The 12719-nt window shown below is 44.8% G+C and overlaps 1 protein-coding gene across 1 annotated transcript in view; it reads right to left on the reverse strand.

Moving 5' to 3' along the window:
* Positions 1-2432: 2432 nt before the first annotated feature.
* Positions 2433-12719, reverse strand: part of NCOA4 (nuclear receptor coactivator 4) — a 19599-nt gene continuing 9312 nt past the window's right edge. Inside the window, exons 3-10 of the mRNA XM_015823557.1 lie at positions 10255-10395; positions 9986-10077; positions 8887-8995; positions 8169-8243; positions 6965-7111; positions 4495-5478; positions 4105-4194; positions 2433-2438 (exon numbers count right to left, since the gene is read on the reverse strand). Coding sequence (XP_015679043.1) covers positions 2433-2438; positions 4105-4194; positions 4495-5478; positions 6965-7111; positions 8169-8243; positions 8887-8995; positions 9986-10077; positions 10255-10395 — 1644 coding nt within the window. The remainder of the gene's footprint in view (positions 2439-4104; positions 4195-4494; positions 5479-6964; positions 7112-8168; positions 8244-8886; positions 8996-9985; positions 10078-10254; positions 10396-12719) is intronic.

Genomic DNA, 12719 nt, shown 5'->3' on the forward strand with positions numbered 1-12719 from the left:
GAGACGGCGCGGTAGCAGTGCATCGCACAAAACTGGGAGGTGTGTTGATGGCACTTTTCCTTTTACTAAAATGCTTGCAGTCACACCTAGCGTCCTTTCACGGATAAACTTTCTGGGTGCCGAGCTGAAAAATAGTATCGTTCTGTTCGTTTTTGACAATCCTTAAGTAATGAACCCAAATGTTGCAGTGCATGTTTTAAGGACAAATGTTTGACTCAAGAAAGGATGATTAAGTCGGTTTCTAGAGCATATATAGAGAGAGGTTTTATGATTTCTGTGAACTAAAGTTCTTTCAAAATGGGTTGGAAATGCCTGGCCCTCCCTTCCCCACCTCCCCCCGCTTACATTGTAGATTTCTCTTCTTGTGGCTTTTGGCCTGGCCTCCTAAAGCAATCCCAAAAAGCTGTGTTCTATTGTTGAGCATTACAGTTATGAATAATAACTTCCAGCGTTACCCTTTGTTGATAAGCTTGTGCAGAAAAGCACAACGAAGAGCCCCAGGGCAGCAGCAACCACTGTACTCGCTCTGGTTTTGCAAGGCAGCGTCCATCACCATGAAACTGTCATGGCCACAAATGGCTGGCTATCATTGGTGGTGTTAAGCAGTTAGTATCGTGGTTGCAGATCGCCCTGGAAGATTGAGAAAACAACGGAATGCAACAATGATAACAAAACTATTATATGGTCACCAAGAGTCAAGGCTGGCTTGCTGGTCCCGAGCACATTCCAGTTTTGTAAGGCGAGCCAAACAAAACCTTGAATATAATTTTGCAGTTATCCGTGAGCAGCAGATAAAATTGTATAAAAAGGTCAAGTCTGGCACCACAAACATTTTAATGCTTATCTAAGCACAGGTCACTGTTGCAGTTTGGTGAACATTAGAGGATCTGATTCAGTCTGTGACATGAGACAGTTTGGGGGTGGGTCTTAGGTGTTTCTTATATTTCAAACAAGCCATGAATGGAGGCATACACGTATATATATATATATACTGTGTGTCCCAGGACAATGATGCAAAGTCGAATCTGGGTCTGTCAACTCTTCCGAGCTTCTGAATTCATATGTGAGCCAACAGGAAGCCCCACATAAACCCAACTCGCGGAGTAGCACATATTCCAGTAAAGATAAGTTCCATGGGCCCCCAACATGAGTCCAAAAGCTTGGAACAGTAAATCTCTGGTCCTGGAACAGACCCAGATTCGACCTTGCATTAATCCAGTCCTATTAACAGAAAAGAACAACTTCAGACAAATATACTTTTTATTCACAATGGTTTAATGGCATACTTCATTAGCATCACAAACGTTGGATTAATGTAAAAGAAAGCAGGGGTTTAATTGCATTACACATCAGTTAGGTATTACATATACCCCTCTCAGGAACCTGAGCAGATAACTTTGTTAAAGCCCTGGAAGGCAAATATGTCAAATGAGTGAATTTAACAGAGAACGCAGTGGTAATTCCTTTGACAGGTAGCCATTGAATACCGGAAGGCCTATACCTATAAAAGACCTAGCAATTAAAAAGTGTACCTGTGCTAAGCCAAGAGCACAATTTTCATTTATTTTTTTTTAATTTTAAAACGTTAGCGTCACAGCTTTTCAAAAGTTGTCCCCACGAATTGTGGAAACAAGTAAAGAGTGGTATTAAAGTTCAGCATTAAAGTTTCTAAGGCTACTTTCAAACTTGTCGCAATTCATAGTGTGAGAGAAATAAAAAAATTTAATTGTTTTTTTTGTTCTGCAGTACAAAGGACACAACTCGTCCTTAGTACTTAGGGCTTTAAAGCCGCACAACATTTCGTCCGCGCTGTGCTCAATTTTGCCCCCCTTCCCATCCTAGTTACCTTAACCAGGATTATCACCAAAGTTGCCCGGTGCCCATGCCAATCTGTATGACATGACTTCATCATTCAGGTGAGAAGAGTGCATATACATACACAGAACACACAATTCGGAAGTGTCTTAATGGCTTCCTAAGAGCTGCATCTCTTGAAGAGGCTCCGTAAATCTATTTAAAATTAGGAGCTGGAAAGGAGGACCAATGGTGTGTTCTGGATAAAAAATTTTGCCTCTTCCCCATCTCCCACCCCAGCTAAATTCCTATCAGAATTTATTTCCAAATACTGGCTTTTACATTTTAACGCTTTCACGAGACGAGTCCCAACAGCGTCACAGACCCCAGAGAACCCAACAAAGGGCGCTTCTGTTTTGAGGACTCCGAGGTCCATTTTCCGCAACCCAACCCCCAGCTACATACAAGCTTTTAAAGTGACATTCGAAATCTGGAAAAGACAAGATGGTCCAAAAAAAAAAAAACACAGGAGAAGCGACAAGGCTGCAGTCAACTCATTCCAGGTGTGCGATGATCAGCAGGAAATCAAAGCCATCGTTTGGATCGCGCTGCAGGTTTTTTGTTTTCTTTTTTTTTTTTCACATCTAGGAAACATAAGCCCAGAAATCGGGGATATTAAAACAAAAGACGGCGCTAAATCGGGGTCGACCACTTGAGAATATTTCAAAAGTGCAAGGGCTGCAGAGGTTCAGGAAAAGATTTATCTTATCGTGCTTAGCCCTGCCTTCACCGTGCCTTGTGTGCAATCTGAACTCTTAGCTCAACTCCGGTGAGAATCGGTACCCTTTTGTGGGGAAGCATCCTTCCTCTGTTAATAATAATAACAACTTTATTGTCACTTTGAAAGTACACCAATCGGCATACATCAAAATGAAATTTTGTTGCATACAGCTCTCAAAGAGTCACCACCTCCGATATACACTCCTTGTTCGTGGCCAGCTCAAGTTTCAGATCCTCCATTTTAGTCTGTAGGGAGCGAACGATGTGCGAGAACGATGGCAAACAGGACGGGTGGAAACGGAGCTCCATGTGGGATTAGCCCTCAAATTAGCTTGTATTCCTGCACGACAACCTCGCCTCCTTTCCTTTTTCTGGTCTTGTCTCTTCCACCTTTTCCTTAAAGAGGCCTTGTTCCTTTTTGCCCCTGGAGCACACTGCCACCACCACCAACTCCTCCAAAAGCCTCTTTCCCATCCTCTGGGCCTGCCGACAGCCTCATCCAGTTAACCGAACGTTGCAAACAGATCCTTGTGAACCATCTAGAGCAGCGGTTCTCAACCTATGGGTCGCGATCGACCATTTCACGGGGGTCGCCAAGCAAGGCTGTCCGCCATTTTTTTTCCCCTTTTCCAGCGGGTGCCTTACCTCCCTTGAGCTGGGCCAGCTGGTGGTCGGCCTGCTCCGTCTCTGCCGCTTGCCAGCTACGCCTCAGCCGGCGCAGGGGGCGGAACCACGCATGCGCGGCGCTCCCGGGCAGGGAAAGTCCTTGACTTACGACCGGTTGGGTAGTCCTCGACTTACGACCGGTTTAGCCCTCGACTTACGACCGGTTGGGGTCGCAGCATTAAAAAGGTTGAGAACCACTGATCTAGAGTGGGTGGGCAACCTTGGCTCTTTTATGGCTCATGGACTTCAACTCCCAGAATTCCTGAGCCAGCCATGCTGAGGGGGAGAGGTTTCCAAGCTGAGCCAAGGTTGCCTACCCCTGATCTAGAGAGAACTCTCCATGACCAACCATGGGATGCAGCTGCTGGTTTCCAGTTAGAGAGTTTTCGTGCTTCCCAAAACTACCACACGGTTGGAACTACAGCTGTAAGACCCCAGGCATATCAAGCCTGATTTGGTCAAACAGCCTTTGATTAGGTTCACACATCCTTTCCAAGACCCAAAAGAAGCAGGCTTGTTGAATTAGCCGTCTTCTCAGAAAGATAGAGGCTCGCACTTCACCCAGATGTTAAAAATAAGTCGGAGCGTTTTTCAACATCTCTTGCATCTTTCCGTCAAGAGATGTCAACGAGATAAGAACTGGATTGCTAACAGGCTAATTAAGCAGAAAGCTTAGTTCTAAGCCTACAATAGTTAATGGACATCTGACCAATCTTGATGTTCTCCAAAAGCTGATTGGGCTAGGCCCAGTTCATCTCATGCTGGAAGGCTAAAATGAGATGTTAATAAGACTTAAGGAGTCAAGTCAAGCCAAGAACCGACAACGCAACTGGGTGGACTTCCATTTTACGGAAAGGCTTTTACCTGTAAAGGCGTCTGGTACAGCCACTTTTCTTTATCTCCACTCAGATTCATACAGGCAAAGAGGTCACAAACGGCGGGAAGGCCACTCTCCTGTAAGAAACGGGATTGATTTCTGCGAGATTAGCAAATTTATTTGGAAATACAAGACTTTTGAGATGGGTCAACGGCAGGACGCCAACGTTGGCGCGTGAACCACCTCTCCGGAGAACTCTTACATCCCCAAGTCTTCTTCAGTCTTGGCAACTGGAAGACTTGTGGACTTCAACTCCCAGAATTCCTCAGCTAGCATGTCTTCCAGTTGTCAAGTCTGGAGAGCCTTGGGTTATATATATATTAAACCCACAGAAGACTTTCAGCGGGTGGAAGTGACCGGATGAGAACTCTACTTACGTATGCTTTCTTCCGTAGTAGCCATTTATCTTCTACGAGAGGCTGGCTGGAGATGTCTGCGCTCTTTGACGACAAGATCCAGCTGTTTATGTTGAAAGGGAGGTGGAAGGGCGCGAGCAGCTCCAGGAGGGTCCCCTTATGGCTTACTTCGGCCTCCTCTCGGATGGCCTTCTCTTCGCCACCGTGGGAAGCGTTGACTTCTCGCTTGGCTAGCCAAGAGGACAACGAGCTTTCCAGCAATTCTTTCAGAGGTTCTGCCCCCTCCCGGACAACGTCCTGCTTTACAGCAGAGCTAGCCCAATCCGCCTCCGCCGGCCGAGAAGGATGGAGCCAGATGTTCCCCATGGGCTGACGTTCCTCGGGTTCCGAGACCTCCCCAATCGGCATGCCGTTCTTATCCTTGCCTTCTTTCCTCAGAAGCCATTTGCACAGGGCTTCCTTTTCACAGTTCTGGTCACACACGCACTCGGAGAAGCTGGAGCACGGCTCGTTGGCTCTGCATAGATCCTCCACGTTGAAAGCGGGTGGCAGCAGCCAGCTGTCGGCGTTCAGCGGCTTCCTCACCTCAAGGTGCTCGCTAAGGCATTTGAGATTGCCCAGGTTTTCTATCTCCACGCCGCTGGCTTGGCCGCCGCAACAGTGATTGCAAGAATCAGGTTTAGACAGCCAATCGTTGGGGTTATAATCTTCCCGGAAAGGCTTAAAAACCCAACTCCACTTCTCATCGGAGGCGTTCCTGTTCTCGGGCTCGGAAGACACCAGAAGCCATTCGGAAAGATCGGCGTCGTCTTGCTCGAAGAACTCCAGCTCGTCGATCTTCTCGATGGACAAGGTGGAAGCGATGGTGGAAGTGGAGCTCTTCCGTCGGCGGAGGTCCGCCCTCTCCGGGAGGTCCCGCTGCTGGTTCTGCAAAAGCCAGTTCTCCAAGCTTCTCAGGTTCCCCCATGCTTTCTCCAAATAACACACTTCTGGAGGCTTTAAATCCTAAGAAGACGACACCGCAAATGTTTAGAGTCATCGGTGAAGCATGCAGGATTGCAGGCTAACTCTGCCCACGGCTGAGAGTTCAATCCTGACCAGCTCAAAGTTGACCCAGCCTTCCACCCTTCCGAGGTCGGTAAAATGAGGACCCAGGTTGTTGGGGGCAAATCGGCAAATAATGCTTCCACATTATGAACCGCCTAGAGAGGGGCTGTAAAGCACTATGAAGCGGTATATACAGTAGTGGCCAAAATTGTGGAAACCTTTTTGGAAAAGTGTACAGTAGAAATGCCACCTTTGGTTAAGTTTCCACCCATTTTTCCTCTAATGTCTTTATAACTGTAGCCTTGTTCACTTCATAACACTATTTTACATCGCTTTCTGGGCAACCAGTCAATTCGTTGCCACCATGACTTTAATTTTATGATGTTTTACAAGCTCACTCAATGAAAGAACACATAAAAACCCAACCAACTTGATAGCCATCACATAACACACTGACCAATGTCCTCCTCTCAGCTTCAATACAGGACATCAATGACTGAATCCTACTGTGATCTGATTGGCTCATGGCCAAACCAAGATGACACCCGATTGGCTCTCTAAACACTCACGCTCATTGGCTACCATCAGATGAAGGAAAGCTACCCGATATCAACCTAAGCAAGTTGTGCTTCCTTTTTCTGGTTCTTTGGCTATAACTTTTCATAGAATACAGTACAGATAATTGAACAAACTATGTTGCATTACATTCCTGATTAAATTATCTTTCCATTGATATATAATTTTATGATACTACTCCAAAAAAAGGGAGTGTTATTAGCCATCAAACCTCAAAAATACACTTTTCCCAAAAGGTGTCCACGATTTTGGCCACTACTGTAAGTCTAAGCGCTCTTGCTATTTCTTGGGAAAAGAACAGCAAGATTATAATTCCCTTCTCACTCTCAATGTTCCAAGAACAGCCTTTTTGGATCCACTGGTTCCACTACTTTTGGAAGACTGACTGACTGACTGACTGACTGACTGACTGACTGACTGACTGACTGACTGATTAGCCAGCGATCTCATCCTGAGAGCCTACAATCCTAACAACAGGAGGAAACCCCCAATATTTAACGGCATCAGCATTTCTTGGAAAATAAATCATTTGGCTATGTAATCTTCTTCTCAACCTCTCTGGTCTATCTTTTCCAATATTATTAGAATACTAGCTGTACCCGGCCACGCGTTGCTGTGGCTCAGTCTGGTTAAATGGAAAAGAAAGAAAAGAGAAAGCGCATGTTTGTGTCACAGGTGTGACATCTATATAATAGTAGGTATATAAAAACGCGCGTATTCGAATGCAACGTTGTGTCAAAATTTCAAAGCAATCGGTGAAGAACTTTCGGAGATTTAAGATTTTGAACTAACGAACATTTACATTTTTATTTATATAGGTAATAGAAGATTATCCTTCTCTGTACACGTAGACAGTAGATAACAATACCTGATTGGCCTCCCCAGCATGGGTTTTCAAGAGCCAGTCCTCCTGCTTGTAGCTAGGAACATAAGGGGTATAGCGCACGCCATCGGATTTGGTTCCAAGAAGCCAGTCGGAGAGAGGGCAGCCCAGCACTCCACGGAAAGGTTTGGGCTAATAATCAAGAACAAATTTAGGGAGAGTTTTAATCCCGGACAAAATCCACCATGGGAATATACACACTCTCTTCCCCCCCCCCAAGGATAGATAACAAGTATCCTGGAGCCCTGTTGAGGAGGAGGAGAATGTCCTGGTGTTTGTGCCACCGAAAATTTCTGGATTTTAGAATATTTCTTCCTTTCCACTTGAATTCTGAACCACCAGCAGCCTACTTGGGCACCCACTCTATTTTAAATTATTTTCCCATAGATCAAATGTATATTCTCTTGTGGGGATCAATTAATCTCTCTTCCTGGGACATTCTGCATTTTTTTTAAATTTATTGATTTATATCCCACCTTTTGTTCTCTCATCAGTAACTCATATAACATATCCCCCTTCTATTTTCCCCCAAAAAATCACCATGGGAGATGAGTTGGGCTCAAGTCAACCAGCTGGCTTTCATAGTTAAGGCAGGACTTGAACTCATGATCTATCAAGAGCCACGATAGTAGTGCAGTGATTAGAATGCAGTATTATGGGCTAATTCTGCCGACTGCCAGCAGTTCGATTCGGACCAGCTCGAGGTCAACTCAGCCTCGCAGCAAAATGAGGACCCCAAGTGTTGACTCCATAAGCTGCTTAGAGAGAGGTGTAAAGCACCATGAAGCGGTATATAAGTCTTAAGTGGTATTACTAAGTGCTATTTTCTAGCCTGGGACCTTATCCACTAGACCAGGGGTAGGCAACCTTGGCTCTTTTATGACTCGTGGACTTCAACTCCCAGAATTCCTGAGCCAGCCATGCTGAGGGGAAAGGGAGAGGTTTCCAAGCTGAGCCAGGCTGGCTCAGGAATTCTGGGAGTTGAAGTCCCCAAGTCATGAAGGGGCCATAGTTCCCCCATGCTGGCTCAGGAATTCTGGGAGTTGAAGTCCACAAGTCATCAAAGAGCCAAGGTTGCCTACCCCTGCACTAGACCTGACATTCCTAGCTAATAGCAAGAGAAGACTAAGTTTAAAAACTCCGCTGCTGCCCTTGAATTTCAGTTTCTCTAAACGAATCTCTAATTCACCTTTTCCAAACTAGCCATCACGGGACAGTTCTGCACAGAGATCCAAGGGGCGTAATCCTCTTTATCGGAAGTTTGCTATTAAAGAAAGAAAGAAAGAAAAACCAGAGGTAATAAGTTTCCACCCATTTTTCTTCTAATTTCTTTATAACTGTAGCCTTGTTCACTTAATAATACTATTTTACATCGCTTTCTGGGCAACCAGTCAGCTCTTTGCATCATGACTTTAATTTTATCACATTTTACAAGCTCACTCAATGAAAGAACACAAAAAAGCCCCACCACCGATAGCTATCACACAACACACTGACAAATGTCCTCCTCTCAGCTTCAATACAGGACATCAATCACTGGATCCTACTGTGATCTGATTGGCTCACGGCCAAAACAAGATGACACCTGATTGGCTCTCTAAACGCTCGTGCTCATTGGCTACCATCGGATGAAGGAAAGCTACCTGAGATCAACCTAAGCAAGTTGTGCTTCCTTTTTCTGGTTATTTGGCTGTAACTTTTCATAGAATACAGTACAGATAATTGAACAAACCATGTTGCATTACATTCTTGATTAAATTATCTTTCCACTGATATATAATTTTATGGTACTACTCCCAAAAAAAGGGGGTGTTATTAGCCATCAAACCTCAAAAATACACTTTTCCCAAAAGGTTTCCACAATTTTGGCCACTACTGTACATTAGAATACAGCTCTTTTTACTCACCATTGTTCTAATGGAGCCAAAGGAGGTGATTGCCTGGCGAAGAAATGCCACGTCAGCCTCAAAATTCAGGATGGACGTTTCTTCAGGCTGGAGAGTCAAACTGCCAAGACTTAGGGGAGAAGACAAAAGTTAAGAATTCAGAAACAAACAAAGGTGACAAGTCGTGTTTTTTTTCAAACAAAACAAAAAGTCATCTCATTTTTATGCACAAAATACATGTATCTTCTGAAGGGAGGTTAAATCTTCAAATGCCCATTCCTGTTTCCACCCACAGAGGTGGCAAGATTTCCAAAGTTAATGATAATAAAGTTGGAAGGGATCTTGGAGGTCAGCTAGTCCAACCCCCTGCTCAGGCAGGAAACCCTATACCATTTCAGACAAATGGCTGTCCAGTCTCTTCTTAAAAACGTCCAGTGTTGGAGCATTCACCGCTTCTGGAGGCAGGTTGTTCCACTGGTTAATTGTTCTAGCTGTCAGGAAGTTTCTCCTTAGTTCTAGGTTGCTTCTCTCCTTGATTAGTTTCCATCCGTTGCTTCTTGTTCTGCCTTCAGGGGCTTTGGAGGATAGCTTGACTCCTTCTTCTTTGGGGTAGCCCCTGAGATACTGGAACACTATCATGTCTCCCCTTCTCTTCGTTAAACTAGACATTCCCAATTCCAGCGGCCGTTCCTTATATGTTTTAGCCTCCAGTCCCCTAATCATCTTTGTTGCTCTTCTCTGCACTCTTTCTAGAGTCTCAGCATCTTTTTTACATCGTGGTGACCAAAACTGGATGCAATATTTCAAGTGTGGCCTTACCAAGGCCTTGTAAAGTGGTATTAATACTTTGCGTGATCTTGATTCTGTCCCTCTGTTACTGCAGCCCAGCACTGTGTTGGCCTTTTTGGCAGCTGCAGCACATGGCTGGCTCCTATCTAAGGGATTGTCCACTAGGACTCCGAGGTCCCTCTCACAGTTACTACTATTGAGAAAGGCACCCCCTGTACTATACCTGTGCATTTGGACACTTTAAACTTTGAAGTGCCCACAACGACGTGGAAAACGACCAAGATAAACAAACAGCCGAACGGTCATTCAAAATCTCTATAAGAGGACTCACCTCTCAAAGCATGCCGAAATCTGATTTGTAAGGTCACCGCCGCTTTGAGGTTGCTCCAGCTGGCGGATGAGGCAGCTGAATTGTCCCAACAACTGGAAGTTAAACAAAAAATATGTGACCTCACTAGGAACAGGATAAGCCAGCGTCACCAACGTTCAGATACAAGGCTGTGGCTTGGTGCCCCAAACACACAGCGAGTGCAAGGTCAAAGGGAAAATTCCTGTAATTCTGGATGCAGGAAAGGGATCTGGAGGCCCACCAGCCCTTACCCAACAGAGCTGCTGTGCTTGTTGCTGTAAAGTCTCTTCCTTCAGCTGCTGGATGAGGTCGACCTGTTCCAGCAAGCAAACTTCGCGGCTTCGCAGGCTTTCCAGGTGGCGACTGATGCAGCTGTGAACCTGAGCCTTCACCTGCAAGAGAGAAGCCACCTCTAATTATAATTCTCTTCCTAAAAGTTTTTTTTTTTCTTCCAAAAGGCGACTGGGTTTTCTAGGAACTGACCTGACCCCAAGAAGCTTCTTGAATGAAAAGCAAAATGTTTTCAAAGAAAAAAAAAACAAACCAAAATAAGAAAGTCCATTTGCCTTTTGGAAAAGCAGCTTTGGGGCGAGAATTGGGCGATTGGGAACCTCCACAGACATTGCTATAGTTCTCTTCTTCTCCAAGTCTCTCCTCCCTCCTGTTCCTATCCCCACATTTTGCAATGCAGGCAGGGTTGAGTTCCCACCCAGTGGGAAGGATGAGATCCCAAGGGACAAGATTCTTCCCAGCAACCAAGATCCAACGCAGCTAATTCGCTGGAAAGATGGGTCAATGGCTTGGAAACGGACAGGTGCTGCTTTACGCTGATGGGGACTTAAGAAAGACTTTAAAGGAATTCAAGATTTCTTTGTCCAGAGTTCATCATAGTTTTCCACGAAAGATTGTCAGAGGTGGGTGCAGGACCTTGAGCGCCAAGGGAAAATGGCAATTCCACATCCATTACATTTCATCCTTTAAAAGAAAACCTAAATCTCCAGAGCAGCAACTTTTAAGATGGGTGGACTTCGACTTCCACAATTCTGAGAGTTGAAGTCCACCCATCTTAAAAGTTACTGAGGTTGAGAGAACACTGCTCTGGAGATATAGCACATTTATCCCTTGTGCGGGAATTTATCCAATTTGAGCAGATATAATGACCTTGTATCTAAAGGGAAAGATACACCATCTTGATGACCGGTTAGATCAGTGTTTCTCAACCTTGACAATTTTAAGGCATGTGGACTTCAACTCCCAGAATTCCACAGCCAGCAATGCTGGCTGTGGAATTCTGGGAGTTGAAGTCCACATGCCTTAAAATTGTCAAGGTTGAGAAACACTGGGTTAGATGGCTGGAGTCCTAATCTGCAGCCCCCAGGAAAAACTATCTAGGTCCATCCATACTGTCTCCAAAAACTGAGATCAACGCCATCCTGTATCTTTACAACGCTGATGATGATTCAGTCCATCCAAGCACGGTCAAAGTTAGACACACACACACACACACCAGTTCCCACGAACGCTCTTGTTTTTCCAGGCTAGCTTTAAGCAGCTGCATAAAACCTGAAGCTTACAAGAAAATCTTCGCTACCAGAACGATTTGTTGATAAATACCAGTACTCAAATATGGAGATTTGATGACATAGATGCGGCATCATGGACACCAGCTTGGCACAGGAAAAAAAAGCCAGAGTTAGATTTAAAAATCTGATTTAAACTCTCACTTATTGGGGTCAAAAAGGCTTTTAGAGATTCGGACTGATTTGACAATGAACTGAGGATGTGAAATTAGTAAGATGATAATTTGTGTAAATGATATGTTTGTCTTAGACACGATAACTACTTTGGTTGAGATTTAAATTTTATTTAACGGGCTGAAATGTTTATTTTTTATTCTGTTTATATAGAAAATTACTTTGTAATAGAAGAAGAACTAGAGAGAGTGACGATAAGAGAAGAAAGGGTATTAACCAATGCTCTATTAAATTAAGAAATGGAATATATGTGAAAATAACTAGAACGGTATTGTTGGAATACTATGTATGTTGTACAAGGGATACCCGAAGCCTTATTAATATGTTTACTTAAGATGAATGTGAATGTGTTAATTGAAATTAGTGAAGCTTAAAGCAGGATGATGACCGTTTGGACTGATTGAATGCTCTCTACATGGGGCTCCCCTTGAGGAGCATTCGGAGGCTCCAGTTAGTCCAGAATGCAGCCGCGCGGGCGGTGATGGGAGTGACTCGTCGCTCCCATGTAACGCCGCTGCTGCGCGAGCTGCACTGGCTGCCGGTGGCCTTCCGGGTGCGCTTCAAGGTGTTGATTATCATCTTTAAAGCGCTCCATGGCATCGGACCTGGTTATCTCCGAGACCGCCTTCTGCCTCAGATTACCTCTCATCGGCCGATACGCTCCCACAGAGTGGGTCTCCTCAGGGTGCCGTCGGCCAGACAGTGCCAGCTGGCGACCCCCAGGGGGAGGGCCTTCTCGGTGGGAGCCCCCACCCTATGGAATGAACTACCCCCAGAGATCCGGGTGATTCCGGATCTCCCCTCCTTCCGCCGCGCCCTCAAGACATGGCTATTTAAGCTAGCAGGACTGGCCTAAGGGTTATCTTAATTTGGTTTTAAAATAATTTTAACAAGAAAAGGCCAAAAAATTAATATTCTATTTTAATTACATTTTAAATTTAGTATTTTTGTATTATGTACTT

The sequence above is a fragment of the Protobothrops mucrosquamatus genome, unplaced genomic scaffold (assembly GCF_001527695.2).
Source record: "Protobothrops mucrosquamatus isolate PMUCROS unplaced genomic scaffold, P.Mucros_1.0 scaffold1911, whole genome shotgun sequence".
Taxonomy (NCBI): domain Eukaryota; kingdom Metazoa; phylum Chordata; class Lepidosauria; order Squamata; family Viperidae; genus Protobothrops; species Protobothrops mucrosquamatus.